Genomic DNA, 20,534 nt, shown 5'->3' on the forward strand with positions numbered 1-20,534 from the left:
GAAGGTCCAGTTCCTCCAGGAAAACCCCAGCCCCTACCCGGAGCTCTCAGAACCAGTAATCAGAACCCCCAGGTCCTTTTCCAAAACCTGGGTTATTCACTCAGTCAGGAGTAATAACACATGTGGGTTGGCAAAGCCCAGCTCAGGTTGAGCAGAGCTCAGGCCAGCTCAGTCCTGTCCTTTGCAGACACCTCCTGCTTAAGAAAAAGGTAGGATCGGGGCGCCTGGGTGGCTCAGTCGTTAAGCGTCTGCCTTCGGCTCAGGTCATGATCCCGGGGTCCTGGGATCGAGCCCCGCATCGGGCTCCCTGCTCGGCGGGAAGCCTGCTTCTCCTTCTCCCACTCCCCCTGCTTGTGTTCCTGGTCTCGCTATCTCTCTCTCTCTCTGTCGAATGGATAAAATCTTAAAAAAAAAAAAAAAAAGAAAAGAAAAGGGTAGGATCTAGGGATCTACACATCCCTCTGGCCAGCTCCACAGGCTCAGCCCCCAGTCTTGGTGTGTGTGTGTGTGTGTGAGTGACAGACTGTTTATGCTTGGATGAGAACACAGTCTCTCTCTCTCTCACATACACACACATATGCACACACCCTGCAGTATAAGTCATCATTGTCAGGACTGGTGCCATACTTTTATGAAAGAAACATAATGGCAGGGGCGTCTTGGTGGCTCAATCGGTTAGGCGGCTGCCTTTGGCTCAGGTTATGATCACGGGGTCCTGGGATCCAGTCTCCCAAGGGGCTCTCTGCTGAGTGGGGAGTCTGCTTCTCCCTCTCCCTCTGCTCCTTCCCTTGCTTGTGTTCTCTCCTGCTCTCTGTCAAATAAATAAATTTTGAAAAATCTTGAAAGATTTTATTAAAAAAAGAAAGAAATATGATGGCAGAAATGCAGCAATGCCCACTTTATATAAAAAGGTCCTCAATAATGTCAAGCTTCTGGAGCTCCTTGGAACTGTAGCACCTCCAGACGGTTCCCAAAGAGGGCCTTCGCCTTTGAGTCCCTAAAAGGACCCATAAGGTGATTCTCCCCCTCTGGACACAAGGCCGGATTGCACTTCCTGGGCCCTCCTGGTTGTATGAGGTCATGTGACTAATTCTGGCCAATCAGTTGTGAGCAGGAGGGACGTGGCTCAATTCTGGGCTGAGACCATTAAATGTTGGGTGAGAGTCCCCACAGTTCTGCTTTCCTGATTCAGCTGCTGTAGAAGCCTGCCTTGAGATAAAATGTCTGTCAGTCTGAGTCCCTGAGAGTCCCCCTCCCACCACCAACCAGCCTTGTACATGTAGTGGGAAATCTGGGCATGGTGGGGTGGGGAGGAGTTTAACCTCAGCATCTCTAACTTAGCTTGACCACACCATGCCACTCCCATTATCACCCTGCAGCAATCTCTGCAGAAGGAATTTTGATCCAAGCACAGAGGCCACAATTTGGAAGTCCAGCAGTATGGAGAGGATCACGGGAAATCTCTACTACACCTAGCCTCAGAGTTTACAGTCTTTTCCTCATTACTTAAAATTTTTTAAAGACTTATTTAATTAATTGAGAGAGAGAGAGAGAGAGAGCAGGGAGGGGGCAGAGGGAGAGGGAGAGCATCTTCAAGCACATTCCCCACTGAGCCCGGCATGGGGCTCGATCTCACAACCCTGAGAGTCCGATGCTCAACTGACTGAGCCACCTGACCTCTTACTTAAATTTTGACAATAGTAATAGCTGCTATTGATTGATTATTTACTATGTGCCAGGCATAGGGCTGGGCGTTTTACATAAGTATCCTGTATGCTCTTCTGGGCAACTTGAAGACTGCACTCACCAACATCATCAATGATTTAATTGCTAGCTGGAAGGATGTTTGGTGGTCCTCCCTGATGACTCTGTGCCATGTCTCCCTGGTGGTCCCAATTCTTTTTTCACACTCTTTTCCCTTCTATGGGCCAGGTGCTGTGCCTGGTCCTGGAGATAGAGCAGTGAATTATACAGACACAGACAGCCCTGCCTTCCTGGAGCTTCAAGTTTAGTGGAGGAGCCAGATGAGTCGGCAGATGATTTCCACTCAGTGTGATAGGAGCCAAGTGGTGCTAAGATTGGGGAGGTCTAAGGAGCCCTTAGAGGGAGCCCACAACCCGGCCTGATAGGGTCAGAGACTTGAAGAATGGATAGGTGGTGAGAAGAAAGAATGATCCTGACAGAAGAGACAGCATTTGTAATGGCTTGGAGGCTGGAGGCTGGTTCAAGGCAGTAGATAAGTATGGCTGGGAGTTGAGCTGGGGAATGAGGAGAGAGGAGGCTGGAGAGTTAAGCCGAAGCAGATTGCGCAAGAGCTGGAAGGGTGCCAGTAAGAAGCAGCGAGCCACTGAAAGTCTGTGAGCAAGGGAAGTAACAAGTTCAGATTTGCTTTTGAGAATGATCCCTGAGCCTGTTTCCTCATCTATATAATGGGGATAATAATAGCACCAGAGAGCCGTCTGGAGAATTAAAGGAGATAATGCATGCAAACAGTGCCTGACACATAGGTTATTATTTATCCAGCTAAGAGTCCCTCTTCCATTGCGAAGCCTTGCGCATAGCTCCGTGTTGACTGTAATCACATTCTGTTACACAGTAATTACTTATTTACTTGGGCAGCTACCTCCCAGACTAAGAAATGAAAAGACTACCTCCTTATCCTTTCTGTGTTTCCTGTTCCCAGCACAGTTCAGCACATATTGAGCATTTGGTCAGTGGGGCCCAGGGTCTGAACAGTGAAAGAGCGAAAACATCAAAGGAACAAGACTGGGGGGAGGGGGAGGGGTGGGGGAGGGGGTGTCAGGACGTACCGCATTCCACCACAAGAGCGCGCGCTCTGTTCCTATGAGAGCGCGGGGCGGCTGGGGAGGGGCGGGCTCCCCGGTCCCCAGCGCAGATCACCTGGCAGGACCTTTCTCTAAGGCAGCCCAGTACGAAGAGGGTCGCTTTCTCAGGTCAAATGAGTAGAGAATAATTAAAGTGTTTTGAGAACTGCGCGCATAGCGCTGATGTTAAGGGCTGCCTCCGCCGCCGCCAGTCGTTAGTTACGGTTTTGACTCTGGGTGCGGTCTTTTCCTGAGCCACTTGGATCTTCGTGGAAGTGGGTGGGGGGCACGTCTGTATGAGGGGTTAACATGGGCTTGCATCCTGATCCCGAAGTTTGCAAACTTTCCCAGTCCGAGTCACTGTCATCCGGACTGGGAACCCACCAGATCGTCCCCCTCAGGGAGCGCAAGTGGGGATCAGGCCGGGTGAAACAGGTTCCTTTGAGAGGGAAAGGATTCGTTGAGAGCTACCCGGACAGTTTCAGGGAAGGCGAGCCAAAGAGATTTGGGAGGGCGCGGGAGAGGAAGAAATGAAAAGGGAGGAGGAATGACGGACCTCTGGGGAGGCAGGGGTTAAGCCGGGCTTGGCCCCGGAGGAGGAAAGGGCGGAGCGAACGCTCGGGAGGCGGGCTCACGGCGCGGCCTCCTGAAAACAACAGGCCGCCCCGGGCCAGGACGGAGTTAAGGGGGTGGGCCCGGGGGGGAAATGGAGCCACGTGCCGGGGCGAGAGGCGATTGGCTCTGCCGGCGTTGTTTGTGAGCTGCCATTGGCGACGTCGGGGGCGCCGCAACGAGCCGATTGGCCGGGGCTTGGAGGACTGCCAGGGCTGGGGCGGGGAGGAGGCGGCCCGTCCCGGTCGCTGGGCCGAGCTGGGCCGAGCTGAGCGCCAGTGCTGCCCGCTGGGGGACCGGAGCCCGAGCTCGAGCTGCGGCCGCCGCCGCCGCCGCCGCCACCGCCGCCATGCGCTGGGTCCGCGCGCTGCTGAAGAATGCGTCGCTGGCAGGGGCGCCCAAGTACATCGAACACTTCAGCAAGTTCTCCCCGTCCCCGCTGTCCATAAAGCAGTTTCTGGACTTTGGTACGGAGTGGGGGGTGGGGGGTGGCAGGCCGTGGGGGCCCGCGGGGCGCGGGGGGCAGTGAGTGAGGGAGCCCTGGCCACGAAGGATTAACGCGGAGGAGAGGAGAGGCCCTGCGTGACAGGGAGGGGTTGCTGGGGTACAGGCAGGAATGGGTTAAGGCGGGGGAGGGAGGGGCAGGGACTGGTCCTGAGTGGGTTAAGGTATCCTGGGGAAGAGCTGTATACTGGGCTGTCAATGGGAAGTGGGGGCACTGAGAAGAAGGGGTCTAAATACTTTGCTGGGCTTTGTGAGAGGTCTTACAGAGTAAGGGAGAGCGAGGAGGTGATGTTAGGGCAGGAGGGGAGTGGGGTATATCCAGACAGCAAGGGTTAATGGTGGTTGTCCTAGTGACTCAATGAGTAGGAGATGGAGAGGAAATGGGGCAGGGATGCTGGTGGGGAGTAACAGGGTGGAGGTGCAAACATCTGGAAAGAGACCTGGGCTGGGCTGGGCACCCAGGGGTCAGGTGGGGACTGGGCTCTTTCAGAAAAATGTCAACAGGAGGGAGGTCCCTGGTCAGTATACCTCCACCCACTGAAGAAGCTGGCCCCCAGCCGGCCCAGTAGGCAAGGACACTTGAAGAGCAAATCTGTTTGGGCCTGGCTCCCTGTCCCCTCCCAGGCTGAGGCTTGGAGCACCATGAGGCGGAGTCAGGAGGCTTGCAGCCTTGGCTGCCCCTAGGTTCCTGGGCCAGGATCACCCACCAGCAACGCCCTGGGGGCGCGTTGGGAGCAGAAGCAAGACTGTGCCGCTGTGGCCACTGAAACAGGCATTGTGTGGGCCCTGTCTGTCTACGCGGTATTTCCATGGTGCCAGCTAGGGATTAGGAGGGGGTGCCCAGGTCTCTCAGGAGTTGAAGAGACAGTGCCTGGCTCAAGTTACAGCTGCGTCACTGATGGGAGGGGGTGGGGAGGTGGCATCTAGGACACAGGGCCCCTGTTACCCAGGACTTGTCTGCCTGTCCCCCTGCCCTTTTTGAGCTGTCCTATGTAAGAAAGTCCCCTGGGCCCATTCCCAGGCACCAGTAGCTGTCTGGTCCAAACTGGACCCCAGTTATAGAAATGGACTGGGTGGGGCTCACAGTCAAGTTTGGTCCACTTGTAGTGCAGTGGGGAAAACAGATCTTCAGAAGGGTAGTCACATGGCCTAGGTGGCAGACTTGGAAGCGGAACTTAGACTAGCATCTGGCTCTTCTGACTCTAGGCCATGGCCTCAGTCTACCACTCCGTCTTCATCTTGAAGCCAGACCAAGGACCAGGATATTTGGGCTCCCATCCTTGGGCCCTGTGTGCCTCCCACGTGGGCATTAACGCAGGGTCAACTCTACAGTTGTCATCAAGACCAGCCTGGGTGAAGACAGACTGGGCCAGAAATGACGCTGGGACCCCGCAGCTGCCATGGTCCAGGCATAGCGCCCCTCAGCCAGGCCCAGACCCGGGAAGGGGTGGTTTTCCCAGGCTCCTCTGCCCACCCGATCCACCCCACCCTACCCCTTCCACCCCTCAAAGCGAGTGTCTACTAGGAGGGACCGAAAGTGAAGAAGTAAGGTAACCGAGGCCAGAGGCAGCTCCAAGTGGGCCTGGGAGTGGCCCTGTCCCCTGTGGTTGAAGGCAAGCAGGCTGGGGGCGAGGGGACGCAAGCTTGGAGAGGGTTAGGCAGGGTGGCATGGAGATGGGAGCCCTGCAGGGGATTAGGAGAGGTGCTTTGCTTTGTGCCCCTGGTCACTGCTCTGAACCTTCACAAAATGAAGGATTTAATCGACCTGACCCCTGAGATGACCTCTGGCTCCAGGGGTTTGCAGCTCTGTGGGCTCACCTCTGTCTCTCTCCCTCCCTCCAGGGTCCAGCAATGCCTGTGAGAAAACCTCATTCACCTTCCTCAGGCAGGAGCTGCCCGTGCGCCTGGCCAACATCATGAAAGAGATCAACCTGCTTCCAGACCGAGTGCTGAGCACACCCTCGGTGCAGCTGGTCCAGAGCTGGTGAGACCCCTGGCCAGGCCCCTGTACCTCCCACTCCCTCGCTGCCAGATGCCCCTGGGCTCCCAGAGTCTCTGTGCTCCCAGTAGCCTTGAGGGAGGTGGGGACAGAGAGGAAGCACAGGGGCTCCAAGAGGCTGGAGAGATGCCCAAGGTCAAGTGGAATGCTAGGCCAGAACAGGGACTGAGATAAAGCTCCTAGCCTCCATGCCTGTGGGGCCAGCCCTATTCTTACCACTTTTCTTTCTCCAGAAACCCAGGATCCACCTGGGGAATTGTTTTCACAGGCAAAACCCAAACCATGCTAATACTGGCATTCACCACCAGCTCTGGTTCTGGAAACCCAGCACCTACCGGGTAATATTTACCTGGGGGCACCTTCTGCCTCCTCCCCGCCACTTCCCCACCACCCCGCGGTGGGAAATGCTGGTTGGCTCAGAGGTCTTGGACCTCCAAGGGCCAGGGCCCAGCAAGGGGTGACCTGGTTGGGCTGCAGGAATGCCAGACCCTGCCCTCTCCCCCTGGCCCCCTTCGCAGCTTGCACCTGTAGGGAAACAGAAGCAGGAAGAAATGAATTTTCAAATGTTTTATTTTATTTTATTTTTATTTTTTTTTTAAAGATTTATTTATTTATTTGAGAGAGCGAGAATGAGAGAGAGTACAAGAGAGGGGGGAGGGTCAGAGGGAGAAGCAGGCTCCCCGCTGAGCAGGGAGCCCGATGCGGGACTCGATCCCGGGACTCCAGGATCACGACCTGAGCCGAAGGCAGTCGCTTAACCAACTGAGCCACCCAGGCGCCCCTTTTCAAATGTTTTAGTCCAAGCGACAAGTCGGACTGTTTTGGATGTTGGAAAACACTCAGATGCAGGGATGGCACAGTACCAACCCCCAAGAACTTTGGAGGAGCAAAGACCAAAAGTTGCAGCAGTAGCAGGGGGAAGTCCTCAGTAAAGGTCCCTCTAGAACTCTGTCCCAGGTTAAGTAACTGGATGACATGAACCAATGGCTGGTCACATGAAGAACAAACAAGAGTTTGCTGTGTGACTGGCGTGCAGATGGTTAATCCTGGTTGATCTTTGGTGGCACCTGCGCTGGAAGGCTTTGCCAGTTTGGCTATGGTGTGGCGTGGCTGTGGTTCGCTGTTGGGTTCAGGAGCAGGGCTCCACGCCTGCTGTGAGCCCAGCGCCCTGCCGGGAGCCCGGGAGCTCGCGGGGAGCAGGAGAGTGGGTAAACTGAGAGTTATGTAGATCGTGGTGGGAGCAGCGAGCTGCCGAAGAGTTACTAAAGAACCAAAATGTTATTTAAAAAGTAATGTGGATTGGGGTTCTTTTCCTCCTCATCGTGGAAGTATTTTCTGGAAGACACAGAAAAATAGATAGAAGAGAATGCCATCCACTACCTTCTACGCCATAACCGAACACTGGTAGGGTTTCAGAAGGTCTTAGTGGTGCCCTTCTAGCATCGTTTCTATGTGTGGATGTCTGAATAGGCAGGACTTACTCTGATGTAATGAGATACAGTAAGGAAAGTGTTTTGTGCACAAGGCCAGGCTCCCAGTAGGCACACGCTGGATGTCAGTTGAAGCAGAGAGTTGTGGGGAAGTTGAGATGGACACACAGAGGAGGTGACATGTCACTGGGCCTTCCAGGGGGCCGGGAGTGAGCTTAGACCTAGAAAGAAGGGAAGGGCATTCCAGGCCTTGGGACTGCTTGTGCCAGGGCGTGGAGGCAGGCAAGGACCCAGTCAGGGCCTCTGCGACCTCACTCTGCACCTGCAGTGCTCTCGGTGCAAGCTGCCAAGGGGGCCAGGGGGAGAGGGCAGGGTCTGGCATTCCTGCAGCCCAACCAGGTCACCCCTCGCTGGGCCCTGGCCCTTGGAGGTCCAAGACCTCTGAGTCAACCAGCATTTCCCACCGCGGGGTGGTGGGGAAGTGACGGGGAGGAGGCAGAGAGTGCCATCTGTTTGCCCACTTCTCCTCCAGTTCTATACGGCTGGCTGGCCCAGCTTCCGCTCCAGCAGGCCCCTGACGCCAGGACAGGCCCTCGCAGGCCCCTCCCTGGACGCTATGTTCCTAGGAGGCCCGGGGGATGTGTGTCGGGGTGTGGGGGAGCAGGGAGCTGCTGGGCTGCCCGTGAGGCCCCCAGGCCCCAGCGGAGGCCGTTTCTGAAAATCAGTTACGCATGTGTGGGCTTGGCCTGGTCTTTCTTCCCTCCAAGCTTGGAAGTCATGTCCAGCAACAGCAGGACAGAGCGAAGTTAGACAAGAGAGAGCACTTCCCAGTGGTTGGTTCAGCTTAGAGGAGAACAGGCCGTGGGATTTCTGGAATGTCCTGATGCACTGACTGGAGCCTGCTGAGGTTGTTCCTAGGGAATGGGCATCATCGGCCGCAGCAAGAGAGACTGAGGTCTGAGGGGAGGAGGGATTTTCTGATGGGGACGAGGTGGCCGCCTGTGAGAGAGTGCAGACTCCCTCCAGGAGAACCCACTGGATGTAGAGGTAGCGGAGGTGGGCAGGGTTTGCACGAGCGGAGGGGGACAGCGTACCACAGAGCCTGGCAAGAGGGCCTCTACCCTCAGAGTCTGACGAGTAAGGAGCAAACGCTCCCCTTTGGGAAATGGAAAAGTCCGGTACGAATGCTGTTCGCAGTGGTGGTGATACGACGTGGTGAAGACGAGTGGAGTTGTTACTCAGCTGCAGAGAGGTTCTAGGCCAGAGTCACTGGGGACATGTTGAGCATTCCTGGTTTTAAATAAACCTGGTAAATTGTCTCAACCAGACAGACCTGGTGCGAGGGAGCCTGTTTTGGAAGCCAGTAGGAAGCCTTGGCCTTTGATGTCTGTGTCAGCATGCTTGACTCTGAGGCTTGGCTTCGCTGCTTGCTGGACACTTCCTAAGCAAAACCTCCAGGCTCCCTGAGCCTCGGCTTCCTCACCTGTAAAATGGGGATTCGTTCTGTTTCTAAGTACAAACACCACCGTTCGGTGCCAAAGTGTGCAGAACTCTGTCAACACAAGCCATGTCCCTGAGCTACACCTCCAGGCCACAGGTATGAGTTTGGCCAGGGTTCTCTTAGACAGTGTGGTCCTCATAGTGATGGTGCTGATGAAAGCAAGTAGACCTGGAGGGCCTACCCTGCGTCAGGAACTATTCTGGGCATGTCCACATCTTCACTTACTTAGCCTTCCCGACAGCCCTCTGCCGTAGGCCTTGTCATTACTCCCATTTCATACATGAGCAGACTGAGGTTCGGAGAGGTTAGGGCTCGTGTGTGAGATCACTCATGCAGCAGGTGGGGGAGCTAGGACTCCAGCCTAGCCTGTGTGACCCGGTGGCTACATTCATGAGGGGGCAGGCAGAGTGCTCTGTTCTGGGGCAGTGACCTGGATCAGAGATCGCCAAACTCCCTGAGCAAGTCCTCGAGACTACAGTAGGGCCCACCTTACCGGAACGCACTTGGCTAGAGATGCTGGAGCACAGAGCCGGAGAGAAAGCCAGCCGGAGGAGGGCGTGGAGCTGGTAGGAGAGTGCTTCCAGAAAGTGGGGGGGGGGGGGGGGGGTTGAGTGAGAGTTGCAGAGTAGAATCAGATGACAGTGAGTCACTCCTGTCACTAAGGGTCTTGCAGAGGTTGTAGGGAAAGGGGCAGGGGGCAGTGGGGCCAGCACCTTCTGTCAAACCTCCCCCGCCTGCAAGGGACCTGCACCCCCACCCCGCGGGAACCACAGCCCTTGAGAAGAACCAGCACCGTGGCAGTGGCTCCCGTGGCCCGCGCTGGACCAGGCATGGAGCCGGGGCTCGAGTCCCATCCTCCCCGAACCCCTCGGCCTCTCCTCCCATAACCGGGCTTGAGACTGAGGATGTCAGAGTGGTACTGCCTTGAACCCCATTTTCGAGCCGGGGACAGGAGCAGCTCAGTGGCCTCTGTAGGGCCCAGCCGGCCACAGGGCCCAAGTCTGCCCGGCTCAGGGCCTGCACTCGGCTCCCCTCCAGAGAGCAGCTTCCAGATGCGGGACAGGTCTGCCAGCTCCCCCTCCTCAAACGGCCACTGCCTTGTTCACACTCCTCATCCGCAGTGGCTGTGGACACTAGTGCCTGGTGCACACGCACACACACGCGCACGCACACACACACACACACACGCCGCCATGCACACGCCCCCTCCACCTCCCTCCACATTCCACCCCCTGCCTCCCGAGTCCAGGGCTCTGGGCAAGCTAGAAAGCCCCAGAAGGCAGGAGTCCTGGGTGCCTGATTTGCTGCTGAGGTCGGCAGGCCCAGGCCTTCCCTAGGGCAGCTATATTGGGCCCCCACGGCCTGCTGGGAGGGGGGAGTCAATGCCAGATTGGCCAGTGCACCGCTGCTTCGGGCCTCCTAGGTCCGAGCCCAGTCCTTTCTCTGGCGGTCAGTGCGGGGGCAGCCCAGGAGCCAGGGTCACTCCTTTCCCAGTGTCTCTCCCTGTAGGACCAGATCTTGCCTGAGGGTGCCATCTGGGTTACCAGGCCTCGGCGGGCTTCAGCCAGGCCCAGGGTCCTCTGGGAAGATCCTTCCCATCTTGTCCTCTCCCTCCCGAGAGCCCACGCGGACCCACTCCCCGGCAGGAGTGGCCCCGCGAGGGAGGCGGGCAGGGGGCCTCAGGCTGGCGGCCCTCTGCATGCCCGTGCTGGGGGGGACTGCTCATTGTCCGTCCGTCCTGGCACCCTTTACTTCACTGGCCATGTGACCAGGCCCCACTTCTGTTCTCTAGGGTGCGGCAAGGTGGGCCCCCCATTTCCAGGAGGGATGGGGCCAGTAGCTAGGGCACTGGGCCTACACCTGCGCTGGGACGCTGTCCCTGCCCCTTCACCTCCTGGCCCAGCGGGCAGGGCCTCCTAGCTCCCACCCCCTCCCTCCCTGCCTGCCCCCCCACCCCATCTTAGGAAGGGGTTCTGGGCCCCACTCTCCAGCTGGTTTCCTCCCCTTCCTCTCTCTACCTACCCCAGCCTTGCACACTTGCAGGTTTTCTCCCCAAATCCCCTCCCAGAGTCATGAGCATGAAGCTTTATCCTGGGCATGGGGGAGGGGGGCAGGGATTTGGGGGCACACAGCCTGTGAGAGAGAAGCCCAGCTCTGCACGGTGACCGCCTCATCTGTAGAATGGGGGAGCGGGAGCACCCACCTCACAGGGTATCACGGAGGCGAAAGTAGGGGGGCAGGCAAGCACAGAGCCGAGCCCTGTCTGAGGCTGGCAGCAGCCATCATGTCACTGCTGGGACCAGGGTGGATGGTGAGCAGTTGGCCATGTGGTGTGGACTGGGAGTCAGACAGACATGGGTTCGAATCCCAGCGCGGCCCCTGACCGTGGGGCCTGGGCCGTATCACCTGCTTTCCCTGGGCTGGTTTCTACAGCAAGGGGAAGTACGGCATGCTCCTCAAGGCTGCTGGGGGACGGGAGACCCCGGGTAGACTCGGCAACAGGCAGGCTCTGGCCCCCGTCACTCCGTCACTCTGTAGCAGAGTCAGCCCGCCGGTTACTACTCTCCAGGGAGCTTGAGGCCCGGCCTTTGGAGTGCCTCTCTGATTGTCTGCTGGGGCTGCGGGCATGGGGGGGACAGGGGGAGGCTGGTCTCTTCTGCTGGGTGGGGAGGACAGGCGGGGAGCACCAGGGCTGGAAAGTCCCCATTCCTGCCAGCCCTAGCATGGTGGCTGTCCAGAGCATGATTAAAACGGGACTCAGAGCCTACACCCAGTACGACCAGCAGGAGGGTGTTGGTGCCGCGTGGGGCTCAGAGGATGCACTCTGCTGTGGCTGACGTGTAAACCACATTCGGAGCAAGGGCGCACATCTGGAGAGTGCTTACTGTGTGCTGGGCACGGAGCTTAGTATGACCTTTGACCTTCACTGAAAGGCAGTGATAGCGGTAGGAAACCCTCCACTTTCCTGATGAGGAAACTCAGGCCCAGAGAGGCTCCACGACTTACCCAGGCCGCACAGCCCTGAGTAGAAAAGCCAGGATGGGGACTCAGCAGAGCCAGCGCCCCAGCCAGCACCCCCACTCTCTCCTCTAGTCTCTGAAGCGAGAGAGGGAAGAGCAGTGGGGGGGAGGTGAAGGGGGAAGGGTATTCTGGGCAGAGAGCCGTCAGCGACGCGGAGGTGGGCATTCTGAGCAGACCCGGCGCTGCCGGGTGGCAAGAGTGCAGAGGACTGAGTCTTCACCACCCTGCCTCCCGGCCTGATGACTGCTTTGGACCTCAGTTGAGGAGCCTGTGAAATGGGGCTAATGCCTGCCCTTCTTACCTGTCAAGGTCAAAGCACTGTGTCCATAGGAATGCATCTCCCGTGGAGGCGCCTTTTCTAGCGAGACTGTTAGGCCGCAGAGCCCTCTGTCCCAGGGTTCTTGGCAGCCCCTCCGTCCTGCTCGCTACGAGTGTTTCTACCAGAGAGAGGCTCGGCTCTGTGGCCTTCCCCAGGAGAACCCGTGGGCTGGACGTGGTAGCAGGAAGCAGTGGGGGTCGTGGCTTGCAGGGCAGGGGGACAGTGGCTCCAGGTGGGCACGCTCTGCTGCCACAGGTGAGCCTGACGCCCTCACACAGGCTGGCCCCCTGCGGCCCCGAGTTCGGGGCTTCCCAGCACTCCCCTGGCTCGCCAGCTCTCCGAGGTCCTGGGGAAATCGGCCTCCCAACCGGGCCTGCAGATGGGGGGCCGCAGGGGGCCACGCACTCCTGCTGGGCCTTCGGAGTGGAGTGAGCTGTCCTGGCTCTCCGCGGGCTCCGGCCCCACGCACGGGCACAGCCGGCCTGCCTGCCCCGCTCCTGTGTCCTGCCCACCCACCATTTAAAATCCACTTCCCTGGGCAGAGCGCACGGCCCCCGGTCAGGGGCGCAGAGCGTTCGGCTGTAATCCCCGCTGAGCCCCTGCTCCGTGACGTGCCCTGGGCCAGTCACCCTGCCAGCCGCGCCCCGTGGGTGGCAGCGCTAACCCTGGTGGCAGCACAGACGTTCGGACCGGTTTCCGTGAGGGCGCTCGGGGAGGGTAAGCGACTGGCCCAGCCTTCTCTCTTGGTGAAGACCCCAGGGATGGGACGATCCCCAGCGCCTTCCAAAGACTGCTATTCTTAGATTCCACAGCCAGGGTGCTATGAGGGGGACCAGCAAACGAGAGATGTTCTTGCATAACTTACTGTGTTGTCAGGGAGACTCGCATACAGATGAAAGGACTTGAGAAAAAGTGTGGTGTAGCCTGTCAAGCAGGGCAGCTCTGTGTGGGTAGGGGTGAGGCCGGTGTGGGGGCAGCTGAGTCCGTTGGGAAGGGGGCCAGGCCTGGCCTGGAGCTGAGGTGATGTCCCCCCCTCCACTGCACACAGGTATGTCCAAAGTCTCCTGGACATCATGGAGTTCCTGGACAAGGACCCCGAGGACCATCGTACCCTAAGCCAGTGAGTGAGGGGCCCCAGTGGGGGGCAGGACGGCAGGTGCAGGTGAGGGGCACTGGGTCACAGCCCTGAGGCAGAAATGGCCAGGAGGATGGAAGAAATGATCCCTGTCCTCAAGGATATCTAGTCTCAGGGGGAATTGGCCCCTGGCCTCCGTGTCCTTGAGTCTGATTGGGGGGATTCAAGCTCCTGCCCCTGAGGAGTGCCCCCGGCTGTCGGGCAGGTGGTGGAAGGTGCAGAGTGGGCTTGGGAAGCGGTGGGGAGGGCGCTGTGGGTCTGTCAGGTTGGGAAGGGTCCTGTGAGTGAAGACGTGTGGAGAAGAGGTCAGAAGCAGGGGAGAGTCTGAGGGTGCCCCAGGGTTGGGACCGGGTGAGGGCCAACAGCCGCCGTGCCCTGCAGGTTCACTGATGCCCTGGTCACCATCCGGAACCGCCACAACGACGTGGTGCCCACCATGGCCCAGGGCGTGCTTGAGTACAAGGACACCTACGGCGACGACCCGGTCTCCAACCAGAACATCCAGTACTTTCTGGACCGCTTCTACCTCAGCCGCATCTCCATCCGCATGCTCATCAACCAGCACAGTGAGCGGGGCTGGGGGGCTCAGGACCGAGAGCGCCTCCCTGGCTCCACAGTGGGGGAGGAAGGCAGCAGCGTGCAAGTGCCTTGTGAATGCTGACACAAGGCAAAATGGCGTCGCCTCTTTCAAAAGCGTTCAATGTGGATTCGTCACAACTCTGTTACATTCAGAAATTGTTTGTTGTTTCGAGTTCCTTAGTCCTGGAGTATTCACTGTGATTGTTGAGAAATTATAACCAATTGAAAATTAAATGAGTTCCTCATGCTCAGATGAGTTCAGGTGCAGGACAGTAAAATGATTTCTAAATGCTGTAGCGAAAGGAAGAAGAAATGTCATGTGGGCTGTGTGGTGGACTAGGCCCGCTGAGAGGAGTACTTCAGGTCTGCAGACAGTCCAGACATGGCCCGAGCCGGGGACGGAGGGGCCCAGGGAATGGGAGGAGGGGTGTTGGATGTAGGGGTGGAGTTGGAGAGTCCTGGGAGCAGGAGGGGGACCCCACCAACAGCTCCCTGCCTTCTCGCCCGCAGCCCTGATTTTTGACGGCAGCACCAACCCAGCCCACCCCAAACACATCGGCAGCATCGACCCCAATTGCAACGTCTCCGACGTGGTGAAGGGTAAGCCGTCCCCAGCATGGAGGAGCCCCAGAGACCCCCTCCCAGCTGCCTGGCCTGAGGATGTGTCGTGCCCCGCCCCCCCCCGTGGGTGGAGGGCCTCGTCTGCTTGGGTTTAATGTTGGCGATGCCCCGTGCTGGTGCCAAGCAAGAGGAGTGCCTGCTGGGTGGGCCGCCCCATTCCCTGAGCGGCCCCTCTCTTCTCTCAGATGCCTACGATATGGCCAAGCTCCTGTGCGACAAGTATTACATGGCCTCGCCTGACTTGGAGATCCAGGAGATCAATAGTGAGTGAGCGTGTGTGTGTGTGTGTGTGTGTGCACGCGCGTGCTTGTGTCTGTCTGTCTAAGGGCTCTGGAGAGGAAGGTGAGATTGGGAGTCAGGAAAGGAACCGGAAAAAAAAGAAAAAGGAAAAGAAATGGATGGGACAGAAGCAGAGCTATTATTGACTTATTATTAGCAGTATTATTGCTAATTTATTTGCTAAGTATTTATTAAGCAGTGCACATGCCAAGGAAGGTCCCTGTTCTCATGGAGGTTACATTCTTCATGCTGGGGAGGCTGGGGAAGGGGGCTGTTAGCCAGTGAGCAAATAATCAATAAGCTAATTTCATTTTTTAAAAAATATTTATTTATTTGACAGAGACAGCAAGAGAGGGAACACAAGCAGGGGGAGTGGGAGAGGGAGAAGCAGGCTTCCCGCGGAGCAGGGAGCCCGATGCGGGGCTCGATCCCAGGACCCTGGGATCATGACCTGAGCCGAAGGCAGACGCTTAACGACTGAGCCACCCAGGCGCCCCAACAAGCTAATTTCAGATGGTGACAAGTGACAGGGAGGAAACAAGATGAGGTCACGTGGCAGTGATGGGGAGGAGCAGTGTATTTACTAGGGTATCAGCTTGGCTGCCTTTTCAGAACCCAGATAACAGTGGCTTAATTAAAAGAGAGGTTTCCCTCTTTCTAGGCCCTGGGGTGGAACAGCAAAGCCGGCTCCCCACCCTCATGTCTCAGTTCCAGCTGGAGAAGGGGAAGAGGATGGAGGAGGCAGGACCCAGGGGTTGCACAGTCACTCCCCTAAGTCACCTGCCAGGCCTAGCTGCCAGGGAGGCCGGGAATTCAGTCTATATAGCTAGGCAGCCAGCAGCCTGTTAGAACTTTGGGGGAGGGGATATCTGTGACAAGAGGAGGGGAAGAATGGACACAAGAGGATGGCTGCGGGGGTCCTACTTTGGGTGGGGCGGGTGGTCAGGCACCAGCAGGACCAGTGAGGGGGCTGGGAGATGGGCAGGGAGGGGTTGGAGACAGAGGCCAAGGCATGCAGGGCCCGTGGGCCACAGACAGGAGCTGGGATGTTGTGTGCAGCAGGGAAGCCCACTGAAGGGTTCGAAGCAACGGTGATGCCAGCTTCTGACGTTCATTCTAAAGATATTTAGAGGGTGGAGGGGGCAGGCGAGACCTCAGGAAGGCCACTTAGGAGGTCACTGCAGGAATCCAGGGGAGGGGAAGGCAGCAGAGATGGAAAGAGGGGGTAGATTTGATAAATATCTTGGAGATCAGGCCCTGCTGATGAACCAGGGGCATAGGGGAAAGGAGGATCAGGGATCTGGAAGTTTCTCTACCCTTCCTCTCCCCCACCTGCTCCTCAGCCACCCCCTGCCTGTGCGCCAAAAACCTGTGGAAGTCACGCTGCCCACATCTGAAAGGCCCAGTTCAAGTCCAGGTCCTCCGAAAAGCCTTCCTGGACTTCCCAGAAAAAATGTTTAGGCACCCAGCTTCCTGGGGCATACCTCTGTAATGACTGAATGACTTAGAGGTATGGGGCACCCGGGTGGCTCAGCTGGTTGGGTGCCTGTCTTCGGCTTGGGTCATGGTCCCAGGGTCCTGGGATCGAGCCCCGCATCAGGCTCCCTGCTCAGCGGGGGATCTGCTTCTCCCTCTCCCCCTGCTTGTGCTCTCTCTCTCTCTGTGTCAAATAAATAAAATCTTTAATAAATAAATAAATTAATTAATTAGTTAATTAATTTCTTGGAGGCAGAGATGGAAGGACAGAGACAGGCCACGTTACTTCAGTATCCCTAGGGTCAAGCGCAGGGCCTGGCACGTAGCTCTGGGTGCAGCACTCAATGTAAAAGTCCGTTGTGCCTTTGTCTAGACTTGAATTTCCAAGAGGGTAGGGCCGAATTTTGTTCATCTTTATGCCCCACTGCCCAGTACAGGGCCTGAGATTCCTTCATTCACGAATCCATTGCACATTGATCGAGCTCCCACTGCACACAAAGCTGTGTGCCAGGCACCAGGAGAAGACAGGCAGTCCCTCACACCAAGCTCTCCAGGCTAGAGCGATCCTTGAGAGGCAGAGTGCTGGTATCAGAATCATGCGCAGCACCCCTTCCCTCTCCCCACTGGATTAAAAAGCTCTCCAGGGGTTCTGGGGTCCAGGCGAATGCTAGTAGGCTGAATATAGGCCGGATAGATACTTTCTGAATGGTTGAAGGGGCTAGATGAACAGTGGATAAATGGAAGGCTGGATCTGGACTCTGTGAAGGAATGGGTAGATGGGAAGAAGGATGGATGTTTGAACAGATGCGCAGTTGAGGGACAGTCGGATGGCTGGATGCTGGATGGGTAGATAGAGGAATTAGTGGATGTTGATATAGTGGTTGTTGGATGGACGGGTGAACGGGTGGATGGATGGACATGTGTATAGTGATGGATACTGTATGGACACATGGTTGAATGGACACCGAATGAATGGATAGCTGGATGAATAAATGCCAGAAGAATGGCCCGGCAGATGGTAGGAGGATAAATGGGTGGTTGAGTGCTGGGTGCTAGGTGCTGAGTCAATGAATGCTGAATGGTGACCTCTTGACAATTTCCTGATCCTTGGTCTTGACTTCCCCAGCAGCATCCAACTCCAAACAGCCAATTCACATGGTCTATGTCCCCTCCCACCTCTACCACATGCTTTTTGAACTCTTCAAGGTAAGGAGGTGGGGGGTGATGGTCCTCTGCGGCGTTGGGGGTGGTTAGGGCTAGGCCGCTCTTACTCATCTCTTCCGCCTTTCCCTCCACAGAATGCCATGCGTGCAACCGTGGAAAGCCACGAGTCCAGCCTTGTCCTCCCACCTATCAAGGTCATGGTGGCCTTGGGTGAGGAAGATCTGTCCATCAAAGTATGTGACGCTTGATTTGGGGGCCAGAGAGCAGTGGGGCGGGGACTTCCCTCCTGCCAGGAGATGGGCTCAGAGAAGACCCTGGGGATGGGGACGACCAAGAGCTCAGGGGTGTCAGGGGGCAGGGGGCATGAGCCCTGAAGCCATGTCTGTCTCCCCCAGATGAGTGACCGAGGTGGGGGAGTTCCCCTGAGGAAGATCGAGCGACTCTTTAGCTACATGTACTCCACAGCGCCCACTCCCCAGCCCGGCACTGGAGGGACCCCGCTGGTGAGATGGTCTCCCTCCTGTGCCCCCCACCTCCTAAAGGATGCCTTTTTCACCTCTTCTCATCAAACTGTCCCTCTCCCCATCTTTCGCCTCACCTCCCATGGTCTTCGCTCTTGTGTGGCTGTATGCGGTGTCAGTCACCTCTCCCAGTCCCGGCCCCCCTGCTCCTCACACCCCCCACCCCCCCCCCACCGAGCCTGCAGCCGCTGCCCTCCCGCCTGAGCTGCGGGTGTCTCTCTGTCCCCTTTCCTCAATTCTCCCTCTCCCTCTCGCGCCCCACGAAGTTCGCTCATCAGCACCTCTCTGTCATGCCCAGCAGAGCAGGGGGGCTGGGTTTGGGAACTTGAGACCCAGGAGCCCCGTGACCTATCCACACCCGCTTGTCCAGACCCGCCGGCTCCTAGGGCTGAGCTCTTCTGCCAGCCCCGCTGACTACCACCCACAGCTGGGACTGCTCCGCCTTTCTGGCCCCACCGGACTGACTGCCCTCACCCCCGGGGGATTCTGGGAAGCTCCTGGCCCGACCCCAACTCAGTGCATTGGTCCCTTTGCTCCAGGAGGCCCAGCACCAGCCTCCTGGTCACACTCCCTTCCTGGCCCCTTGTAGGCTGGCTTCGGGTACGGGCTCCCCATCTCCCGCCTCTATGCCAAGTACTTCCAGGGAGACCTGCAGCTCTTCTCCATGGAGGGCTTTGGGACCGACGCTGTCATCTATCTCAAGGTGAGGGTCCTGGCGCAGGGCCCAGCTTGCGGGGTGTGCGGGTCGGTCAGCCTGCTGGTAGGTTTCGTCTCCACCCCTCCACTCCTTTCCTCATTCCAGACTGGGAATCAGAGCAAAGCTACAGTTCCGCAACCTGCAGACATTCCCAGCTCGGCAGGCAATTTAAGGAAGTCCCTGGTCCGTGATTAAGACCCCTGTTCTGGGGACCTTTGACTTCTTACACATAGAAGGGAGGGGGGTACCACAGAGAACTTGTCACTCAGCTCAGGGCCAGACTGAGGCCCAGAATTGGTGACCTTCTTCAAGGTCACAGCCCACCTTCCCTCTACCTCCCTGACCCTTTGAGTGAGTAGCCTTCTGGAATGGGCAGGGCCAAGGCACAGAAGGGACAGGTCCTTTCATGGGCCTTTCTGGGCCGGGGTTCGTTGTCTCGGCCAGTGTCTGGCACCCAGCTGGGCCGACTCAGACACAGGGTGGGACGTGGGGGCCATGGCCCGACACCAGCACAGCCCACCCTGGGAAAAGGGCGCCTGAGCGAGAAGTGGGTGAGGCACGGGGAGGTGGGACAGGCTGAGCCCGGTGCTCTCCAGGCCCTGTCCACGGACTCGGTGGAGCGCCTGCCCGTCTACAACAAGTCAGCCTGGCGCCACTACCAGGCCATCCACGAGGCTGGCGACTGGTGTGTGCCCAGCACGGAGCCGAAGAACACGTCCACGTACCGCGTCAGCTAAGGGCCGCCGGACTCCCCTGCTCCGGAGAGGAGAGACGGCTGTCTCCGGGACTGGCCACCACGGTGGCCCTCCTCATCCCCACCAGGTGGGGGGTGGCTCTCCCCTGACAACCAGCTTCGGTCTCCATGGAAATCACCACGGTGACCAGTCTGTGGTCTAAGTGCCAACCTCCGTCTCCGCGGAGACCCCTCGGTGGTCTCCCTGCTGTTCAGTCTCGGTGGGCGATGCCTAAGGATGGGGGGACGCCTCTATCCTGATAGGGGGGGAGTCCCCAGAGCCATGTTTCCATGGCAGTCCTCCTTCTGAGACCAGAGCTGCCACTTTTCTGCCAGGGGTCCAGGGTCCCCCTCACTGCCCTCCACAGCCCTGGCCTTCCAAGTGGACACCCTGCTTGCCTTATCCCCCGGCCCGTGCAGGCACCCCGGCCCTGGCCCCGGGTCAGCGTTAGCAAGGGGCTGGGTGTCCCTGCGTAGAGAAGGGGGTTGCACCCTCGGGCCCCTGGTTGGGGACCTGGTCCTGCAGCCTCTCCCTCCACCCTAAGCTGGAAGGTCAAGGTTAGGAGGGGGCAGTTCTCACCCAGGGCTCACCCTTAATGTGAAGGAACCTGGGAGGACCCGGAGATCGGCTGCCCAGCCAAGCTGCTCAGAGCCCCTCAGGCGTCTCCCGAGCCCTTCGCCAGCATGTCCTCACAGGCACACGGCCACCTGCCCGCCCCACCCCCACACGGTCCCGCCTGAGCTCCAGACCCCCACTCCCCCCGTGCCTGGACACGCACGTGCTTGGGGTGGCTTTCTCCCTAGAAGGCTCTATGTACATAGCTAGTTTTATAGCCCCGAAAGCCCCCACCCTTCCCCTCAGCACACAGGGGTTAAAGTTGTGTGCTCCCCCCAGTGGCTGGGACGATGGCCGTGACATCCACAATAAAGAGGAGACTGAATGAGCCCGTGGCCTGGCTGCTTTCCCGGGGGTGGGGGGGGGGAATGTGCACGCACAGACCACGCAGAGTGCAGGCCTTGTGACTACCGTATGACGCGCTCGGGACACCCAGCCCGGGGCATGACTCAGGGTGTTCCACGAGCACACCACCAGGCAGAGCCATCCCTTCCTGAACACC

The 20,534-nt window shown here is 58.1% G+C and overlaps 1 protein-coding gene across 4 annotated transcripts; it reads left to right on the forward strand.

The window, feature by feature from the left end:
- The first annotated feature begins 3,669 nt into the window (after positions 1–3,669).
- On the forward strand, positions 3,670–20,361 carry PDK2 (pyruvate dehydrogenase kinase 2). 4 transcript variants are annotated; one of them, XM_031019938.2, is made up of 11 exons: positions 3,670–3,904; positions 5,784–5,925; positions 13,260–13,331; positions 13,728–13,912; positions 14,436–14,525; positions 14,732–14,809; positions 17,428–17,507; positions 17,600–17,698; positions 17,861–17,968; positions 18,576–18,689; positions 18,789–19,265. In XM_031019938.2, exons 1-11 carry the CDS (start codon positions 3,787–3,789, stop codon positions 18,876–18,878), a joined length of 1,176 nt encoding a protein of 391 aa, XP_030875798.1. In that variant the 5' UTR covers positions 3,670–3,786; the 3' UTR covers positions 18,879–19,265. The 4 variants fall into 4 exon arrangements, with proteins under 4 accessions (XP_030875798.1, XP_030875797.1, XP_081661301.1 ...); XM_031019937.2 differs by lacking the exon at positions 18,789–19,265 and adding an exon at positions 19,280–20,361 and having other exon boundaries at positions 3,671–3,904; XM_081805175.1 differs by lacking the exon at positions 18,789–19,265 and adding an exon at positions 19,269–20,361 and having other exon boundaries at positions 3,671–3,904; positions 17,431–17,507; positions 18,576–18,688.
- The last annotated feature ends 173 nt before the right edge of the window (positions 20,362–20,534 follow it).

This window comes from Leptonychotes weddellii, chromosome 15 (assembly GCF_054177405.1).
Source record: "Leptonychotes weddellii isolate Sample4059 chromosome 15, ASM5417740v2, whole genome shotgun sequence".
NCBI lineage: Eukaryota > Metazoa > Chordata > Mammalia > Carnivora > Phocidae > Leptonychotes > Leptonychotes weddellii.

Excerpts from the sequence above, each read along its gene's own strand:
- PDK2 (XM_081805175.1), top strand. The coding sequence starts at position 3,787 with ATGCGCTGGGTCCGCGCGCTGCTGAAGAATGCGTCGCTGGCAGGGGCG. Across the intron at positions 17,508-17,599 it reads TGCTTTTTGAACTCTTCAAG|AATGCCATGCGTGCAACCGT; the intron begins GTAAGGAGGTGG and ends TTCCCTCCACAG. Across the intron at positions 18,689-19,268 it reads GACGCTGTCATCTATCTCAA|GTGCTCTCCAGGCCCTGTCC; the intron begins GGTGAGGGTCCT and ends AGGCTGAGCCCG.